The sequence below is a fragment of the Thalassophryne amazonica genome, chromosome 18, assembly GCF_902500255.1.
Source record: "Thalassophryne amazonica chromosome 18, fThaAma1.1, whole genome shotgun sequence".
In the NCBI taxonomy this organism is placed as follows: domain Eukaryota; kingdom Metazoa; phylum Chordata; class Actinopteri; order Batrachoidiformes; family Batrachoididae; genus Thalassophryne; species Thalassophryne amazonica.
In genome coordinates, this window is record NC_047120.1 from 61,543,960 (window position 1) to 61,566,137 (window position 22,178).

At 41.1% G+C, this 22,178-nt stretch overlaps 1 protein-coding gene across 1 annotated transcript in view; it reads right to left on the bottom strand.

Moving 5' to 3' along the window:
- Positions 1 to 22,178, bottom strand: part of grid1b (glutamate receptor, ionotropic, delta 1b) — a 977,470-nt gene that overhangs the window by 67,235 nt on the left and 888,057 nt on the right. Inside the window, exon 8 of the mRNA XM_034193125.1 lies at positions 21,736 to 21,855. Within this exon, the coding sequence (XP_034049016.1) occupies positions 21,736 to 21,855 (120 nt within the window). The remainder of the gene's footprint in view (positions 1 to 21,735; positions 21,856 to 22,178) is intronic.

A 22,178-nucleotide genomic window follows, 5' to 3' on the forward strand; every position in this document is an offset into this window, starting at 1 on the left:
CTGATGGAAAGAGATGAAAGCTCATCATGTTTTCTAAATGTTAGGTGGCGTTGCGCGTGAGATGTTGTGCGCTACATTAGAGACGTGCACGCACCGTTAGCATTGGTTATGTTGGAGCTGTAATAAGTGGGTGTGTTTCTGTGGGGACATATTTCCTGATATGTGGGGGGTAATATTGATATGTATCGGTGTTTGTGTTCTCCTAATGGTTGTTGTGAAATGCTGCGGGACTCATAACTCAGAATGAGAAGCCAGGTGATTAAATCTTCATTACTGCACCAAATACTCTGAATGTGCCGTTAAACCTACACGCTGACACGCTCAACGCGCACGCTGCTAAATCACTGCAACTGTTGTGCACGTGCCTGTTAACAGTCATCATCAATCACATCGTTCATGCGTGGCTGAATGTGTTATGTAACGACACAAACAAACAAACAAAGTGGTTTAGTGTCTGCGTTTACATCGGAACGTTTGCTGAATTGCAGAACTTAAAATGAAGCGACGCTGGGGACCTTTGCAGCACACGTTACTGTTCATGTGTCAATCTGTGAACAGTGGGTGTAGTCAACCATCACGTTTCAAGGATTCTGAGTTTTCAGATCAGCTTTTGTGAGGCTACAAACCTGGAGTTGAAACATTAAAAATACCGCTGCAGCCGAATGAAGGAAAACTCAAGTCAGGTCAGGGTTCATGTGCTGGTGTCACACATCACCGCATCCACAGCATCACAGAACCGCCTTACGTCCTGGATGGTAACCACCCAGGCAGACAGCTGGTCCATCCCCACTTCTTTAAAGTAAACATCTACCTTTTGCAGCCAGGGGAAACGTGGGTGTGTCCATAGATGGATGAAACGTGGGCGTGTCCTTCTTCTTCTCCAGCCTCTTGGGTCCTCAACACTGAGGCAACTGGGTGCTCGATCATGTCCAAAGAAACATGGCACATGGACAAAATGTGGTCACTGATGTTCCCTCACAATGTCAGTGATCCATCTCATCTGAGTCTCACTAAGTAACCCTTAGTTTTGACACAAAAATCATACCAGCGGGACCCAAAGATTCTCCAAAGAGGCCTGCCAAAGACATCCAGCTGTCAGCATAGGTCACTGGCTATGGTTCAAGTCTGGTAACCAGACAGTAAGGCAGGAAGAACATATGAACATATCACACCCATTTTGACATCTTTGCACTGGCTCCCTGTCTCTGTGAGAGCAGATTTTAAGGTTTTGTTATTAACTTCTAAGGTTGTTCATGGACTGGCACCATCTTATCTGGCTGATCTGGTGGAACTTTATGTGCCGGCCCGGGCTTTGCGGTCACTGGATGCGGGACTTCCCAGGGTGAAAAAGAAGTCAGGAGGTCAAAGAGCCTTTTCGTATTGTGCACCCACCCTGTGGAACAGTCTTCCTGCGACCGTGAGGCAGTCAGAGTCCGTGGACATTTTTAAGTCAAGACTGAAAACCTATTTTTATTCTCTTTCTTGTGAATAGTTTTTTTTAATCTGTTTTATTCTTTTACTTCTGTTTTTTAATTATGTATTTGAATTTTAAAAATTCTTTAATTATTTATTTAGCTGCAAATGGACTGCATTTATATATAAATGCAGTTCATTTATTTACCTTTTAAATTTTATGTTGAATTGTTTCATGTGAGGCGCCTTGAGACGGCTTTTGCTGTGATTTGGTGCATTAAGATATGGACCTTCATTCTCCTGCAAATATATCAGGAACACCAAACACCTCTGACATTCGACCTCATGACCCCAAAAGTCTTTCCAATGTGTCTCTCAGTCTCAATAAATGAAGCTGAAACTCAAATATGAAACAGTATTTCTAGAAATTACAAATTTTTTTACGAAAACAGATAAATGGACTGCATTTATATAGCGCTTTTCCAGCTGCATCAGATGCTCAAAGCGCTCTACAATTATGCCTCACATTCACCCCGATGTCAGGGTGCTGCCATACAAGGCGCTCACTTCACACCGGGAGCAATAGGGGATTAAAGACCTTGCCCAAGGGCCCTCAGTGATTTTCCAGTCAGGCAGGGATTTGAACTGAGGATCTTCTGGTCTCAAGCCCAACACCTTAACCACTAGACCATTACCTCCCAGATGATGTCAGCATTTCAAAAAAAAAAAATCTGTTTCAGTCTTAGAAATTATTTATTTATTTATTTATAGATTTTAAGCTCTCGAGCACTGAGGTTTCCTTTTGAATTATGTCATGATATTCACTCTGTACACTCATCTGAAAGTTGGACACTACAGTATTATTCAGTATTATTTTTTGTTTCTTCTAAGAAACGGTGTGTCCTTTCCTAAACTTTGCATTGTGGGGAGTCTTCTTCTTCTTTCCTCTCGAAAAAGCATCTGGATTCCAGCACACAAATGCCATTTGAGTTTTTAATTTTATTTATGAGGTTTTGCATGTTTAGATTCAATTGCTGTTATTGTTGATCTGTGTAACTGCGATACGGCACGCTGCATGTCTGTCGATGCATTTCTCCAGATCTAAAGAATTCCTGTTGCGTACTGAGACCTTTAGCGTTTCTTTCCTAAATAAGTAAAGGGTGAATTTTTCACGTAAACCTGAGCACTGTTTGCACATAAAAGCGAGATAATTGGCTGAAAACATGGGCACGGCGTTATATAAATGTCCTGACTGAGAGCCTGTGATATAAGAAGAACACGGCCAGTGGGCCTGAGGACACTCTACACCAACATGATTCTGGAAATAACACTGAGTGGGACTTAATGAGCTCCTGAAGCTTGCAGCTTCTCGTCATATTGATTTCTTCAGCTTTTCATTTACACACCGGCTGCAACAAACGGCGCTCTCACAACTACTACGTGTCCGTTCACGGTCACAGGAAAAGGCTCCTGTGAGTGCTGCGATCAAATATGCCTGCACGGGCATGCTGTGCACGTGCTAAAAGAACAACAACAACAATGAAAACAATCAGAACAATGACTTTGGCACCATCACCTCTACGTGATGTCATAAAGTGAGAATGCTGATGGAAAAGGTATGTGCACTCTTAAAGAAAATGGAAGTGAAAGAAAAGACAAGGAACAACAAATCAGCAGATCAGACCACAAGCAACAGCCACGAAGAAAGTGCTCAAACTTTCGAAGCTCCTCCCCCACGCTGCAGTCTATGTTCAGTGATTGGACTTTTCTCAATATTAATAAAAAAACTGATAAAAGAGACTCTTCAATCAGTCAATAAATCAGTAAAACCTTGTCTTAATCACGCTTTGGTCACATCAAGTGTCCGTTTTTCCGAAACTTGCTAACACGGCTACAGAGAAACGGCGGGAACTCACTCTCTTGATGTCTTTGCCAAACGTCTCGCTAAAGCTGGATCCGAGGATCTCAAACTGGACGTGGGAGTTGGAGCCGCTGTCCTTAAAAATCCATGGTACCCGTCAGACCGGTGATGTTACCCTGCAGGAGTTTCAGAAAACACGACGGGATGTTAAAGGCTCGTCGTTTGTACTGACGCAGTGAATTCACCTGCGGAAAGTCGGAAACGTGATAATTTCATCACTTATAATCTTGAATTATTATAGGAACATGCATACAAGAGAAAATTAATTTAGAATTTGAGGTCTGCAGTTCAAAGTGCAATTTCATCTTTCTCATAAATATCATGACTTACTGCTGAATGTTTACGATTTGTGTGTAAACCTGTGAGTACTAATTAGTCTGAAATATTCTCCAAACTTTGCTGTTAAAGTGACACGAATGACGAATGAAGATATTTGAGATTTTACAAATAAACTGTTTACACATCAACATGTATTGGTACAAAGGAAAGGAGGAACATCGTTTCAGTTTGTAGTTTTCATGTCGTATGTTGTTCCAAAAGCGCCGACTTATTTACTGTCTGATAAAATATAATGAGCTGAGAGGCAGAACGAGGCGAAAGAGGTTCAATACAAAATAAAAGACATAGGGTTCAAATAAACAGAATCAGCGCAAAGAAGAAATGAAATGAAAACAGACATGAATATTCACAAACAGTACTTTGTTTTCCACAAAATGTTTTTGCATTTCATTGCAGTTCTTTTGCCTTCACAAAACAAAAACTTTACGATCATCTCCAGATACTTTTGAAAAGCATCGTCATACTTTTACATTCGCTTTGCAGTAAATCTACTTTCTTACAGTATCTATCTATCTATCTATAATATTTTACACAACAGCGCTAAAATTTCATTAAAATACTTTTGCATTCCACTGCAGTGCGTTTTAGATTTCTTTACAATACTTATACTTCTTTAACTTTATAAATCACTTGCAAATCTTTCAGGCAATTCCTGTAAATTCATTTGAGGGTGATTCTTAGACTACGGGCACTTATTATGTCCTTTGATCATATTGTAGAAAAACAGAAAAAAGGGAAATTTCACACTTTTATAGTTATCTTTACAATGAAACGTGGTGTTAAGAAATTGTTTTCTAGTAATCTATGAGACTTTTTCACCTTTTTTCATGCATCATTATATGCAAATATTGCCAGTTTTGTGCTTGTCCCACACCCCGACTTTTGATCTTTAATGATAAAAATGAATGGTAAAGAAATGTTTTTTTCTAATGTTTTAAAATATCTCTGAATAAAATATTAGTAACATAATCAAAACATAATTGGGGTATTCAATGTCATACAACTGTTGTGATTTTTTTTAAACCAAAAGTAGTTGTCCCACACTATTGCCGTAATTTCCACCACAACACTGTAATGCCCTTTAAACAGTTTTGTATGAAAGATTGTTGGGTAGTTTTATGGAGATAAACAGTGACATCAGAGCACATGTATATAGCGCCAAATCACAACAAACAGTTGCCCCAACGCGGCTTTATATTGTAAGGCAATGTGTGGTGGAAATACATTTACAAGGCCACTAGTACCCGTAGTTAAAGAATCACCCTTGAATTCCATGACGTATTTTTTGTATTCTATTTTATATTATATTTTATATTATATTACTATTATTATTATTATATTTATATTATATCTGAAATTCACCCTTCAGTATTTTTGGTAATTTTGCAGAACATTTTAATTCTGTTTTTGGTAAATTTTTGATTCCCTCACAATACGTTACTATTCTGATGCAGCAGTTTTTACACTATTGCAATTTTCAGTCCTCACAGTACATTTGTATTCCATTGCAGTGCTTTTCAATTACCTCAAAACACTTTTTGTGTTCGTTGCACTCTTTTTGTACACCACTAAAGTACATAGTTGTGAAGGAATTTTGAAATACTGAATATAATATACACTATTATTACACATTATTATTATTAGTAGTAGTAGTAGTAGTATAGCAGTCACATTTATCCTTGTACGTGGAGTGCATACAGGAGGGCATCCGGTGTGAAAACCTGTGCCAATTCAACATGCAGGTCTTCTTCAGATCTCCTGTGTGTGACCCGAGTGAAAACAAGGGGCAGCCCAAAGGGTCTTACTTTTTATTATTAGTTGTAGTATTACAATCCTTTATTCTTTTGGAATATTTTTTAATCCCTTAATACTTTTTTCTACGGTAGGAATACTACTGCATTACTTTTGCATTCTGCTGGAATAATTTTTGCGGTGCCTCAGAATATTTCTACATTCTATTACAATACGTGTGGATACTTTGACAGCACGTTTTTCAAACCATCCAGATGTGAAATGATTTAATTAAGATTTTCTCTTCAGAGGAAACCAATAATCAACTGAAGAGAATCAGCATATGGAGGTGGTTTGTTTCAGTTTGGATTAAAAGCAAAGCAGATCTGTGCAGGTGGAAACTGTCACACAACACAACATCAGAGGGAAGGATGGGAACGACAACATTCCACAAAACAAAAATGTTCCGGTTCAAAGAATTTGGGCTGTTTTTTTCCATTCAGTCTGCACGGTTCCCTCTGAAAGTCATTTTCCATCTCATCAGTGATGGAGAGATGAGAGGAAGAAGAACTTTAGGTCCTTCTGAGAGGGTGGCGAGCGGTTCCCAAACCGACACACTGCAGCTGTTTATGTCAGGTTTATGACAACATAATTAACACAGATGTAAAGTTATGTATTTATACATGGGTCAGTTGCTGATTAGTTACAATGCAGCACCCAAGGAGGTTCCGTGGTGTTGTGGATGTAGTAAAGCAGGTTAAGTAATCACCCCGAGCAAAATATGTGGAAAAACAGAGGACAAAGTTTGTTACCTTCTGGATGGTCTCCAGCATGGACCAGCCGCCGTTCCACGGTTTGGTGGACTTCCTAATGCAGTTTAGGCTCGCCATGCTGTGCCACTTCCTGTCCTCTAACTTCCTGTAGAAGGCGTTGGCGAGCATCAGGACGCTGTCGTACAGGTAGAGGTTGGATACCTGCGGAGGCAAGCAGACACGGGAGGCCATAGGGGAGGAGCTTACAATTTTTTTTCTTATGTTTTCTTTCTGAGTGATTTTCATTTTGGACACACAAAGTCTTGTGAATTCATGAATGAAAGTTGTGTTGTTTTCATGCAGTTCACTCGTTAGCTGTTGCTACTTAATGATCTCATTTACAGGGCTCTGAGGTTGTCATGACAACAGTGTGACTTCACGAGCCCAGATACTAACCACATATGACGTGGCTTCTCTCACACATTAGCTGCTGGTGCTACGCTAATACCACCAGCAGAGGCGTGCGCTCTTCTCTCTCACACACACACACACACACACACACACACACACCACACACACACCCCTTGTTCAACTGTCTTTGTGGGGAGTCTCACACACCACAGCCTGTTTTGCTGTCTTTGTGGGGACTCTCACCAATGTACAGTAAAGTCTGGTTCGAAAGCCTGGTTTGAAATTGTGTGTAGGTTTCCAAAACCTGAGAAACCACATGTGGAGATTAAAAAAAATCACAGATCTAACAGTGTTGGCCGTACAGTGTCTGATGTGCAGTCACACGGTAAGGACAACAACACCACACACGAACAGATTTCACACACGAACATTCCCAGGTCAGATAGGAAATCTTGCAAAATCTCTCGAGATTAAACATGACTTCAGAGTGAAGAAATGGAGATACTTTTTGGACTATTTACAACAGAGAGAAAAAAACAATACAAAAAAAAAAAAAAGGCGTTCTTTAAAAGGAGTGGAGACAGCATGACCACCGGACTTCTAGTAAGCGATAACAGCCATTTTGATTTTATTTTCCACTCAGTGTGTCCATCAGTTTGCTTTCTGATTGGCTGCACGTCACATTCAGCAGGCTGCGTGCTTGTTTGTAGTTGGAAGACACCACACACACACACACACACACACACACACTGCGATACCGGGACAAGACAATCCAATATGTTGAATATCCTCGATTTGCGATCGGAGCGGTCTTGACGTCCTTCCGGGCAAATCAGAGCGCTCTTAACACACCACACACGGCAGGAATATCTGATAAGATTATCTTTAGCGTCATCATGATTGTTGGGGCGTCCTTAGGATTGGTGGAAGGGGAAGATTGGGTCCGATATCGGCCTAATTATTATCACTTACTGAGGCCTTGCTGGGCAGGTAGCATAGATTTACATTGACGTTACCTCCATACCTGTCCACAGTAGTGGAGGGTTGGGGGTAGCGGGCGGGTATCCCAGTACCCGTCCGCTGTCCATAAAGTGATGATGTCACAGCATGCGCAACAGCCCAAGAACTGTCCACAGACGATAACATGAAAAGGCCAATAACATCAAAGTCTACAAAAACATAACCACCACAAGTACGAGGTCTGTGAGAAAAGTATCGGACCTTTTTTTTTTCAAAAACCATATTTGAATCACGTGTGATTGCATCAGCCAAGCTTGAACCTTCGTGCGCATGCGTGAGTTTTTTCATGCCTGTCGCTTACGTCATTTGCCTGTGAGCAGGGTTTGTGTGAGCAGTGGTCCACCCCTCTCGTCGGATTTTTATTGCGAATAAATGTCTGAACGATTTGGAGCTTTGCTGCATCAATTTTTTTTCCAGAAACTGTGAGAGACCTCCAGGTGGACACCGTTCGGAAAATGAATATGGCTTTCAGGGACGATTTTATGGGGATTATACAGATTAAGGAGTGTTACTGCCGCTTTAAGGACGGCCCACAACTGCTGAGAGCACGGCGCGCTCCCAGTGCCGATCGACATGCTCGACCCCGCTGAAACAAACCAGATCATTTCCAACGTGAAGGCTTTGTTGATCCGGACCCTCGTCTGACTTTGACAAAAAGGCAGGAGACGTGGACATCAGCAACTTTTTCGGCAACATTCCCACTGTTACAGGAGTTTTTTTCATGGAAAAGAAAAGCGCAGGGACATGTCACGGAGCCGTTCATTACGCGGAGACAAAACCCCTCAGTGTTTGGTCTCACAGGACGGCTTTCAGGTGGATTTCAGGTGGATTCCGGTTGCTTTTCAGGTCGTGTGATTATCTGATTGTGATTGTGCATGAGCTGGACATGCCCCAATAGTCCTGGAAGGCTTCATCACGGCATTGCTTTGCAACCAATGCGGCCGCTTCTCTTTCCATGACAAAAATCCTGTAACAGTGAATGAGCCGTTCATTCTAAACTGGACACTGTCTTGATCCGGTATGTCGTCTGACTAGCACAGGAATTGTGAAACGCAGTGGACATCAGTACTTTTTTGGCACATTAAGACAGCCAATGTGGAGGAGTTCCGCGCGTCGCGGTGGAGCCGCATGGCGCAAAGCAACGCCGTGATGAAGCCTTCCAGGAATGTTGGGACATGTCCAGCTCATGCACAATCACATTGGATAATCACATGACTGAAAAGCAACCCGGATCCATCTGAAATCCACCCTCAAAGCCATCCTGTGAGACCAACACCGAGGTGGTTTTGTCACCGCGTAATGAACGGCTCTGTGGCGCGTCCCTCCGCTTTTCTTTCCATGAAAAAAAACTCCTGTAACAGTGGAATGTGCTGAAAAAGTGCTGATGTCCACGTCTCCTGCCTTTTTGTCAAAGTCAGACGAGGTCCCAGATCAACAAAGTCTTCACGTTGGAAATGATCTGTTGTTTCAGCGGCGTCTGAGCATGTCGATCGGCGCTGGGAGTGCGCCGCGCTCTCAGCAGTTGTGGGCCATCCTTTAAAGCGGCAGTAACACTCCTTAATCTGTATAATCCCCATAAAATCGTTCCTGAAAGCCATATTAATTTTTCCGAACGGTGTCCACCTGGAGGTCTCTCACAGTTTCTGGAAAAAAATTGGATTCAAAGGATTCAAAAGAATTTTATTGTCATATGCACAAGGAACATGTTCCCTGCACAATGAAATGTGTTTACTGCATTTAACCCATCCTAATTGCCAGTTAGGAGCAGAAGTCGCCTTTAGGCGCCCGGGGACCAGCTCCAGATATATGTCCTGCCTTAACATTAACAGTAATATCACTTTGAGCAGATGGGATGAGTTCATCAGTGAAATCACCTGCTGAAGTCAGTGGCTGCAAAGAAAACCTGCACCTTCTCAGCCCTTTCTGGAATATTTTGGACACCACTGCACTAGACCATCACCCTCCCTGTATATCAAGGATGATTCAATGTACACAAGATAAAAACATCACAAGTAAACAAAACAAAAACACCGCAAGTAAACAAAACAAAAACAAAATCACAAGTCCACAAAACAAAAACATTGCATGCTCACAAAACAAAACAACATTGCAAGTAAACAAAACATCAGAAGTCCACAAAAACACAAAAACAACACAAGTAAATAAACCAAAGCAACATAGCAAGTTAAAAAACAAAAACAGTGCACGTCCACAAAAGAAAAACATCACAAGCCCACAAAAGAAAAGCAAATCACATCCTAAGACCACAAAACTAAAACATCACATGTAAACAAAACAAAAACATTGCAAAAAACAAAAACAACATTGCAAGTCCATAACACAAGAACATCACAAGTAAACAAAATAACATCACAAGCATGCAGAACAAAAAGAACATTGCAAGTTTGCAAAACAAAAACAAAATCACAGGTAACAAAAGCAAAATCAAAGTAACAAAACAACACTGCAAGTCTGCAAACAGACACATCACAATTAAACAAACAGCAACATCGCAAGCAGACAAAACAGACACATCACAAGTAAACAAAAGAGAAACAACATTGCAGTTTCACAAAACAAAAAACATAGCAAGTAAACAAAACAAGAACATTGCAAGTATGCAAAGCAAACACATCACAAGTGCCCAAAATAAAAACATCACAAGTAAATAAACAATAAATACTACAAGTAAACAAAACAAAACAACATAGCTAGTCCACAAAACAAAACGACACCCAAGTCCAAGCGTACACAACTGTGTGTCAAAAATCTTCAATGGGAGAGATCAGTTTTAGCTCTACCGTGAGTGAGTGCAATTCACCATCCTCGACTGTCTTGGTCCAGTGCTAGCAAGTGCAACCTCCAGCATCCTCGATCATCTCAGATCCACTGCTAGCGACCGCTACTACATGATCCTCGACTGTCTCAGGTCACCATTAGCGAGTGGAACTCCACCTTCCACGATCATCACAGGTCCACCACTAGCGAGTGGAACTCCACTGTCCTCGAGTGTCTCTGATCCACTGCCATTGGGCACCACTCCTCTGCCCTCGATTGTCTCAGGTTCACCACTAGCGAGTGGAACTCCACCATCCTTGAGTGTCTCTGGTCCACTGCTATTGAGCACCACCCCTCTACCTCGATCGTCTCAGGTCCACCACTAGTGAGTGGAACTCCACCATCCTCAATCATCTCAGATCCACTCCTAGCAACCGCTACTCTACCGTCCTCCATTGTCTCATGTCCACCACTAGGGAGTGGAAGTCCAACCTTCCATGATTGTCTCATGTCTAGCACAACCAAGTGGAACTCCATCATCTTTTACTCTCTCAGATCAACCTCTAGTGAGTGTAGCTCCACCGACCTCAATCATCTCAGGTCCACCACGAGTGAGTGCTACTCCACCATCCTTGATTGCATCAGGTCCTCTGCTAGTGCGTGTTGCTCACCAACTTTACAGACCTGTAGTCCACTGGGCCTGTTCATGCCCATCTGACCAGGGTCTCCATGCAGGTGGTAAACATCGATCTAAAAATCTTCCACATTTTTTTATTCTCCCACCTGCACTTCTTCTCTTTCATTCTGGTTTTGCTCCCATCACCGACATCACTGCAGTACCTCTTTTTTTTTTTCCACACTTTGGCTGTGCTATTTATGATGAGCAATATGGGCGTCTTCAACATGACCAACTTCCTGGTTTGTGACATGACGTGAAAACAGTGTAACGGCTCTGTGTAACCAAGAAATAAAAGAAATGAACCAAGTCAGAAAATTGATTTTATTTGGAACTGATCGCCTCGGTGGCACATGTTCGAAGATGCTGTCTCGTGAACGTGGCTCTTTCACCGTCAGCGTTAAGACGCTGTGCAGCGTGCGTTTTCTGCGGTTTTGTGTCAGTGTTCAACTGTTGAGGACGTTGCGTGAAACACACTGACCAATTAAAGCCCCGCCCCAAACACTCGACCTGTGTTGGCACGGCGAGCGGGACTGTGCCGCTGTGAAACGTCTTTGATGTTCTAATCATCACAGAGCTTCGCTCTCTGAGGCTGTTTCAAAGAAAAACACCAATGAGAGCAACAATTAGTGCGTCTGCGGATTCTCAGCTTTTGTTCATCTCAGAGACGCGGCCTGTGGGTGTTGGATAATTACCGCTGCTGCAGGGATGCCAGCGAGCCATGCTGAATTACACACTTCAGATAACCACCTTCTCCATCCATTCAAATCCAAAAGAATATTAAGTTTCAAACGTGGATGGAGCACAAATGTTCCGTTTCCCTGCAGGACGTCCGCGAGATTGTTTAATAATCTGCATTTTATCCGTCGTCCTTCAACCTGAACTCTAACCATAAAATCTGATACGCGGACAAATAATTAGCGACACATCATGCTAAAAGCACTTACGACATTAAAATTATTATTTTTTGTCATTCTACATGATTACAGCTTTTTCCTATAATTACGACATTAACTTCGTGTCTTTTTATGTGACAATAATCATTTACTCATGAAAAAGTATCCGTCTCTGTACTATTTCACCAATTAGCAAGATTCATGTTTTCAAGGCACAAATTTGTTGCTAATGACTCCAGAGATTTTTAATTAGCACCGTGTGATGCTCATTTTCCTCTTGCAAAAGTTTTAATGGACTCATCTCACGATGACTGAAGGCAAGTTCTGATCTCAACAACATCACTGCAAAAGCCAGCACACTATAGATCCAGCTTGGGTCCTGGATGGCAACCACCCAGGCAGACAACTGGTCAGCCAGGTGGTACAGAAACCTGAAGTTGACAGAAATGCAATCGCTGGAAATAAGCATGTCATAATCAACCTGCTCATTGGCTAGTGACAATAACAGGGGATATCTCAAAAATGGCTGGACAGATTTCTTGGAAACTTGGTGTGAATATTATGTGGAAAGCTATCCCTAGTCTATTAGACTTTTGGAGTAGTTTGATTAAAGGTTAAGGAAAAACTTTTTCTATACCTCAACAAGCAAGACGCCTAGATGGATATTGATCAGAAAATACCTGTGATTAATTGGCATGAATGATTTTTTAAATGAAATATATCATGAAGTCATACAGAGTCAAAAGACATTACAGATCAATGTATATTTACTTGTACATTTAGATTTATAGGTGGTGTGTCAAGCATGCAGGCTATGCATCAGCTCACTGATGCATTTCATTCCCATATTGTTGTCTGAAGAATTAAGTTTTGCACAGATTTTGCATCCTATAATTCAATGCTAATGGCTAACATTATTATGAGCAACTGCCTCCTTCCTGCACGTTTTATTACAAATAATTGTAATAACATGTCTTTTTGTGCAATTAATTGTCCTAACAGATCATCTAAGAAGTCTGTGTTCCAGTAGTTACAGTGAAGTTGCCATGTTATTTAATTTGTTATGTTAGCACTGCTAGCGTGTTAGCAGGTATTATAGGTTAAGTGATGTTCGCTCAACTCCACATGAACCTTATCACAGCACGGTGAGGCAATGAGGTCATCATAGTTTATAATACTGGCCGTTCACATATTTGTTGTCTGAAGAATTAAGTTTTTGCACAGATTTTGCATGCTATAACACAATGCTAATGGCTAACATTATTATGAGCAACTGCCTCCTTCCTGCACGTTTTATTACAAATATCTGTAATAATATGTCTTTTCATGCAATTAATTGCCCTAACAGATCATCTAAGAAGTCTGTGTTCCAGTAGTTACAATGAAGTTTCCATGTTATTTAATTTGTTATGTTAGCACTGCTAACATGTTAGCAGGTATTGTAGGTTAACTGATGTTAGCTCAACTCCACATGAACCTTATCACAGCACGGACAGGCAATGAGGTCATCAGAGTTTATAATACTGGCCATCAAGAAAGCCACCATCACGTCCACAAAAATGTGCTTTAATCCTCTGGGGTCTGAGGGCATTTTTTGGACAGTTCACTCACCTGGCATAAATGTTTTATTATTGCTGTTAACAGCTCTCCCTGCATCCCACAATCAAGTTTTATGTCTCTTTTTTCAGGACAACCCTGTGCTTTCATAATATATATACTTTTGTTGTGTTTTATAAGTGTAATAAAGGTTTACAATCAGAAATAAGAAAGGAAAAAGTAAAGCGGAAAAATTTTATTCAAAACACACAGCAAACTATAATAAACAACTGTTTTGACACTTTAGAAAGGTAATTTGAGGTCTTGTGTGAAAGACTGTACAACAAAAGGGTCAAACAGTAAACACAAATGCACATTTTGAAAAATATAGAAAAAATGGTCTATACATTTTGTTTGTCTTCATCTCAAAGCAATTTCTGTCAGCTGGCAAATCCAGTAAGAAATGTGATGCTCTTACAACCATTAATCAATGTTTTGTTGATGAGTTAAACCGTTTCTTCTGTAGATTGATAAAGTGGATGATAAACAGGAATGTGATGAGATCTGTAAAAATCTTCCAGCAGGAGCTCCCACAGCCATCACTGAGGATGACGTGGCTAAAAGTCTTTCTAAACTGAAGCCAAACAAGGCCACTGGCCTAGATGGCCTGAAAGCCCGTCTACTCAAAGACTGTGCTCCTCAATTAAAAGGAGTCTTTTCCAGATTGTTTAATTCCCTTCTTGTCACAGGAGTGCCCAAATCTTGGAAATTCTCCATAATAAGCCCTACGAGGCCTCGTATACCAAAAAAGCCAGGGGCAAGCAAACTTGAAGATTTTCGGCCCATTACCATAACCTCCATATTATGTAAAACTATGGAGAGAGGTTTAGTTGACGTCCTGACCACCACAGTGGTCAGTGAACTAGACCCTCTGCAGTTTGCCTGTAAGAGGGACAGAGGGACAGAGGTACTGATGATGCCGGATTGATCTTGCTGGACATGATCTCAAAGCAGCTTTCACTTGCTAAAGCATATGCTCAGGTTTTGTTTGTAGACTTCAGTGCAGCTTTTAATTCTATGACATTACATATTGTTCTGAAAAGGCTGGCTGATTTAAATGTTGAAAAGGGCCTGATGCTCTGGATCAGAGACTTTCTGTCTTGTCGCCCTCAAAGAGTTTGTGCTAACAACATTCTGTCAGGAGAGCTCATCATAAGCACTGGCTGCCCACAGGGCAGCGTTCTTTCACCTCTGCTCTTCTCTCTTTTTACAAACGAATTTGCAGTTAATGACAAACTTTAAACTGATTAAATACGCGGATGACATGGCCCTAGTCGGCCTGCTACAGAAGTGTGACTCCTCTGGCGAAGCCTCCTATCTCGCTCACACTAAGGCTCTTGAAGCTTGTGTCTCGACAGCCAGCTGGAAATCAATGTGTCTAAGACAAAGGAGCTTGTTTTTCACACAAAGCAAGAACTGACCGTGCAGCCAGTTTCACTCGATGGCCAGCTTGTTGAAACGGTTTTGAAGCTTTTAAATATCTTGGTACAGTTCTTGATAGTCACTTGAGCTTCTTTGAAAACACTGATTTTATCTTTAAGAAATGTTCACAGCGACTCAGTCTTCTCAGAAGATTGAGTTGTCTTGGTGTTAATCCGCAGATTTTAGAGCTTGTGTATTCTGCACATATTGAGAGTATTTTAACATTTCATCTTTGTGTTTGGTTTGGTCACTTGAGTTGTAAATGTAAGGACAAATTAAATAGAATTGTAAAAATGGCGGGGAAAATTGTGGGAAAACCCCAGAAGACTCTGGCCCACATTTACACTGACAGGATGAGGAGGAAAGCTGAGAGAGTCCTGGCAGACAGCTCTCATCCTCTGTCCTGTCAGTTTGAGCTCTTGAAGTCTGGGAGGCCCTACAGAGCTCCTCTGGCCAAAGGTTCTTTCAAAAAATCTTTTATACCAAATGCCGTCACCATAATGAACTCAAAAAAGTGACCACTCCACAAATTAAACCTGAACTGCTTTACTTCTGTTTTATTTGATTTTATTAGATCTTACTGTACGTTTTATTTATCTTACTAGGTCTTATTCTATTTCTTCTTTTACTTCCATGTATTTTATGTATCTTATTTTTGTTTTATTCGTGTGTTTGTATGAATGTTTTATGACTGTTTTTTTTGTCTTTTTTGTGCTGGTGAGCCGAAGACAATTTTCCACATCGGTGGACAATAAAGAATTATTCTATTCTATTCTATTCTATTACACAAAGGTTACATCACAAACTTCTATTTCTACTGTCTTTTGGAGTGTTCTGTGCTACTCCTAAAGCAGCTTTCATTCACATTTTGGCCCACTTTGGCTCCTTGCAGTCTGAGGAGCGGCCCTCCCCCTCGCTCCTTTGATATGGTAAACAGTGTTTTATGCCAAGAAAGCAACAGGGTTATCCAGTAACATTCACATGCAAACTAGTGGAGCAATCCTGATAGTTACACACTCTTTGTTTGAGCACATGAGATTGTCATCAGAGGCTCTCAGTCTGCCCCCTCTGCTTTCACTTTCGCTGTGCATAATGGCGCAGGGCACATTGGAATAGTATGTACTCACTGGAGCACCCAGGGGTCTATTAAAACGGGCCAACTAGTAACATATCACTCCTGAAAACGATCTTTGGCTTTTCATGTGAAGTAAATCTGCCCTACGATTGAATTTTGGAAAACCATGTGACGGTGAAAATATTCCGATTGGACGCTCACATTGCGCACGTCATCACACAGCTTCTATGAGGAGTACAAAGATGGCCCATGGCTGGCTCGAAAGTCCGCAGAGTTAACTTTTCAGCAACCCCCCCCAAAAGTAAGTTTCTATCTCATACCATTAAAAAGTTATTTATAATTTAGTAAAGCTTGGTCTTAGCCATCGTATACGACGGCGCGGCCCCAGAGGGATAATTAAACATCCAAATCAGAGTTTGTCTGTTAGCTTTGTTCGGTAGCTCTGAGGTGGTGGCGTCAGAGATTAAACAGTACAGAAGAACAAATATGAATATTCTGTTTAATGCACAACATTTTAAATATGTGTTTTAAACATACGGAGCCCACTGACCCATCAGCAAACCAAATATGGTGTAGATAGGCTTTGAGCCTATCTACACCATGTCTGATTAAAAGCAGCGACTCAGCGACACTCCCTCTGAGTATTGTGGGCGATTGCTGATGGAAAAAATACCTTTCTGTCTTTGGTGGGAGGACGATTTACTTAAAACAAATTGGTGGGAAGACACATTGTCAGTCGGCGAGATGAGAAAAGTGAGGACGGATAGATGGGAGGTCTGAAAACAGGATTTTCCGGGGGGGAAAAGGGAAACAACATTTCAATCTGTATCAGGTATGATGTGGTGGTGGGAGCAGGGAGAATTAGCTTTGAGAAATGGGCCTGTGAGGTGAGCTGAGAGGCGTAAATGCCACGGCGAGATGGAGATGAAGATTTGTGAGTATTTCATTTAAAAAAATGAGTTCTTTAATTTGGTTATTTCTGTCCATTGCTGTTTGATTTTATTACTGCCGTTTGTCTTATTAATACTGGAGTTTATTTTGTTTATTGTGTTGATTCCTGGAATAGCGACATTTAGCTGGCCTTACCTCTATTATATGGCAAACAGTGTTGCCACAGTTACTTTGAAAAAGTAATCCAATTACTGATTAACTTAGTTACTTTACTGATTACTCAGTTGTAAAAGTAACTAAGTTAGATTACTACTTACTTTTTTAGTTACTTTCCCCAGCTGTCGACAACAACCCTCTGCCACCTCAACATGACAACGATACTTGTTTCGCCAAAACTCGCTTTATAGTCACCCTTTCTTGACTTCAATGAAAATAAATACTTGTTTTATAAAAAGTAAAATAAAGACCTCTTTCTTGAGCTCATATTTAACTGTTGACAGCACTGTAACAGTAAAACTTGCAATTTCTAGCCTTCATTGTTTATAAATGTAACTATTAAATTCTTTCTAACATTTTTCTAACATTTAAATTCTCTCTAAACATTTTACTTGCCGAAATTATTATTATAAGTAGTATTAGTAGTTGTAGTAAAAAAAGGCTTCAAAACTGGACCGTTAATCTAGGGGTGTTGTGGGGGGGGCACATCCTTGCCCCATGCCCCCATTCCATCTGGATTCACCCCTGCTTTGGTGGTTGAGCACAAAGAATGGATAACATATTTATGCAGAAAACATGACCAGATTTACAGGTAAGAAAGTTTTATTGCATTTTCACATCATGTGGTCCTCAGAAAGAGAGTTTAGGTGCATTTGAGTGGAAAATAGTGTTAGTTGTTAACACGTCGCGGAGGATCAGCTGTTTTTAGCAGCAGATACGGAGCGGCTCAGCTCAGAATTCTAAATAAAGGAGGAAAAAACAAAAAAATGTCTTTGTAAAGCTCAGTGCAGGTGTGCTGTTGTCACCGTGCTTTAAGAGGTGAGGACGAGCTGCTGCAGAAAACCGCGGATGAAAAGCTCACAGGTCGCTTAAAGTGGGCAGTTCAGTCGAACCCCGACCCCCTGCCCACGGACCAAGTTTAATGCAGCTGTCGACCCACAATACAAAAATAATAGTAACGCACAGTGACTTGGAGAAGTAACTTTAATCTGATTACTGATTTGGAAAGATTAACGCGTTAGATTTCTCGTTACTAAAAAAAGTGGTCAGATTAGAGTAACGCGTTACCGGCATCACTGATGGCAAAATATTAAATTACTGCAAAAGAGATTAAAGAGTAGTGTTCTAATTTTCTTGAGGTTTTCATTGTAGATTTCGAATGTTAATTGTATGTCAAATATCATACATTTAACTGTGTGATTAAAGTGGATCTGGTGTGAGTCTGGTTTTACACTACATGGGTTCAAGTTTGGCTAATCCTGGGTCCTCTGATGGAAAGAGATGAAAGCTCATCATGTTTTCTAAATGTTAGGTGGCGTTGCGCGTGAGATGTTGTGCGCTACATTAGAGACGTGCACGCACCGTTAGCATTGGTTATGTTGGAGCTGTAATAAGTGGGTGTGTTTCTGTGGGGACATATTTCCTGATATGTGGGGGTAATATTGATATGTATCGGTGTTTGTGTTCTCCTAATGGTTGTTGTGAAATGCTGCGGGACTCATAACTCAGAATGAGAAGCCAGGTGATTAAATCTTCATTACTGCACCAAATACTCTGAATGTGCCGTTAAACCTACACGCTGACACGCTCAACGCGCACGCTGCTAAATCACTGCAACTGTTGTGCACGTGCCTGTTAACAGTCATCATCAATCACATCGTTCATGCGTGGCTGAATGTGTTATGTAACGACACAAACAAACAAACAAAGTGGTTTAGTGTCTGCGTTTACATCGGAACGTTTGCTGAATTGCAGAACTTAAAATGAAGCGACGCTGGGGACCTTTGCAGCACACGTTACTGTTCATGTGTCAATCTGTGAACAGTGGGTGTAGTCAACCATCACGTTTCAAGGATTCTGAGTTTTCAGATCAGCTTTTGTGAGGCTACAAACCTGGAGTTGAAACATTAAAAATACCGCTGCAGCCGAATGAAGGAAAACTCAAGTCAGGTCAGGGTTCATGTGCTGGTGTCACACATCACCGCATCCACAGCATCACAGAACCGCCTTACGTCCTGGATGGTAACCACCCAGGCAGACAGCTGGTCCATCCCCACTTCTTTAAAGTAAACATCTACCTTTTGCAGCCAGGGGAAACGTGGGTGTGTCCATAGATGGATGAAACGTGGGCGTGTCCTTCTTCTTCTCCAGCCTCTTGGGTCCTCAACACTGAGGCAACTGGGTGCTCGATCATGTCCAAAGAAACATGGCACATGGACAAAATGTGGTCACTGATGTTCCCTCACAATGTCAGTGATCCATCTCATCTGAGTCTCACTAAGTAACCCTTAGTTTTGACACAAAATCATACCAGCGGGACCCAAAGATTCTCCAAAGAGGCCTGCCAAAGACATCCAGCTGTCAGCATAGGTCACTGGCTATGGTTCAAGTCTGGTAACCAGACAGTAAGGCAGGAAGAACATATGAACATATCACACCCATTTTGACATCTTTGCACTGGCTCCCTGTCTCTGTGAGAGCAGATTTTAAGGTTTTGTTATTAACTTCTAAGGTTGTTCATGGACTGGCACCATCTTATCTGGCTGATCTGGTGGAACTTTATGTGCCGGCCCGGGCTTTGTGGTCACTGGATGCGGGACTTCCCAGGGTGAAAAAGAAGTCAGGAGGTCAAAGAGCCTTTTCGTATTGTGCACCCACCCTGTGGAACAGTCTTCCTGCGACCGTGAGGCAGTCAGAGTCCGTGGACATTTTTAAGTCAAGACTGAAAACCTATTTTTATTCTCTTTCTTGTGAATAGTTTTTTTTAATCTGTTTTATTCTTTTACTTCTGTTTTTTAATTATGTATTTGAATTTTAAAAATTCTTTAATTATTTATTTAGCTGCAAATGGACTGCATTTATATATAAATGCAGTTCATTTATTTACCTTTTAAATTTTATGTTGAATTGTTTCATGTGAGGCGCCTTGAGACGGCTTTTGCTGTGATTTGGCGCATTAAGATATGGACCTTCATTCTCCTGCAAATATATCAGGAACACCAAACACCTCTGACATTCGACCTCATGACCCCAAAAGTCTTTCCAATGTGTCTCTCAGTCTCAATAAATGAAGCTGAAACTCAAATATGAAACAGTATTTCTAGAAATTACAAATTTTTTTTACGAAAACAGATAAATGGACTGCATTTATATAGCGCTTTTCCAGCTGCATCAGATGCTCAAAGCGCTCTACAATTATGCCTCACATTCACCCCGATGTCAGGGTGCTGCCATACAAGGCGCTCACTTCACACCGGGAGCAATAGGGGATTAAAGACCTTGCCCAAGGGCCCTCAGTGATTTTCCAGTCAGGCAGGGATTTGAACTGAGGATCTTCTGGTCTCAAGCCCAACACCTTAACCACTAGACCATTACCTCCCAGATGATGTCAGCATTTCAAAAAAAAAAAATCTGTTTCAGTCTTAGAAATTATTTATTTATTTATTTATAGATTTTAAGCTCTCGAGCACTGAGGTTTCCTTTTGAATTATGTCATGATATTCACTCTGTACACTCATCTGAAAGTTGGACACTACAGTATTATTTCAGTATTATTTTTTGTTTCTTCTAAGAAACGGTGTCCTTTCCTAAACTTTGCATTGTGGGAGTCTTCTTCTTCTTTCCTCTCGAAAAAGCATCTGGATTCCAGCACACAAATGCCATTTTGAGTTTTAATTTTATTTATGAGGTTTTGCATGTTTAGATTCAATTGCTGTTATTGTTGATCTGTGTAACTGCGATACGGCACGCTGCATGTCTGTCGATGCATTTCTCCAGATCTAAAGAATTCCTGTTGCGTACTGAGACCTTTAGCGTTTCTTTCCTAAATAAGTAAAAGGGTGAATTTTTCACGTAAACCTGAGCACTGTTTGCACATAAAAGCGAGATAATTGGCTGAAAACATGGGCACGGCGTTATATAAATGTCCTGACTGAGAGCCTGTGATATAAGAAGAACACGGCCAGTGGGCCTGAGGACACTCTACACCAACATGATTCTGGAAATAACACTGAGTGGGACTTAATGAGCTCCTGAAGCTGCAGCTTCTCGTCATATTGATTTCTTCAGCTTTTCATTTACACACCGGCTGCAACAAACGGCGCTCTCACAACTACTACGTGTCCGTTCACGGTCACAGGAAAAGGCTCCTGTGAGTGCTGCGATCAAATATGCCTGCACGGGCATGCTGTGCACGTGCTAAAAAGAACAACAACAACAATGAAAACAATCAGAACAATGACTTTTGGCACCATCACCTCTACGTGATGTCATAAAGTGAGAATGCTGATGGAAAAGGTATTGTGCACTCTTAAAGAAAATGGAAGTGAAAGAAAAGACAAGGAACAACAAATCAGCAGATCAGACCACAAGCAACACGCCACGAAGAAAAGTGCTCAAACTTTCGAAGCTCCTCCCCCACGCTGCAGTCTATGTTCAGTGATTGGACTTTTCTCAATATTAATAAAAAAACTGATAAAAGAGACTCTTCAATCAGTCAATAAATCAGTAAAACCTTGTCTTAATCACGCTTTGGTCACATCAAGTGTCCGTTTTCCGAAACTTGCTAACACGGCTACAGAGAAACGGCGGGAACTCACTCTCTTGATGTCTTTGCCAAACGTCTCGCTAAAGCTGGATCCGAGGATCTCAAACTGGACGTGGGAGTTGGAGCCGCTGTCCTTAAAATCCATGGTACCCGTCAGACCGGTGATGTTACCCTGCAGGAGTTTCAGAAAACACGACGGGATGTTAAAGGCTCGTCGTTTGTACTGACGCGTGAATTCACCTGCGGAAAAGTCGGAAACGTGATAATTTCATCACTTATAATCTTGAATTATTATTAGGAACATGCATACAAGAGAAAATTAATTTAGAAATTTGAGGTCTGCAGTTCAAAGTGCCAATTTCATCTTTCTCATAAATATCATGACTTACTGCTGAATGTTTACCGATTTGTGTGTAAACCTGTGAGTACTAATTAGTCTGAAATATTCTCCAAACTTTGCTGTTAAAGTGACACGAATGACGAATGAAGATATTT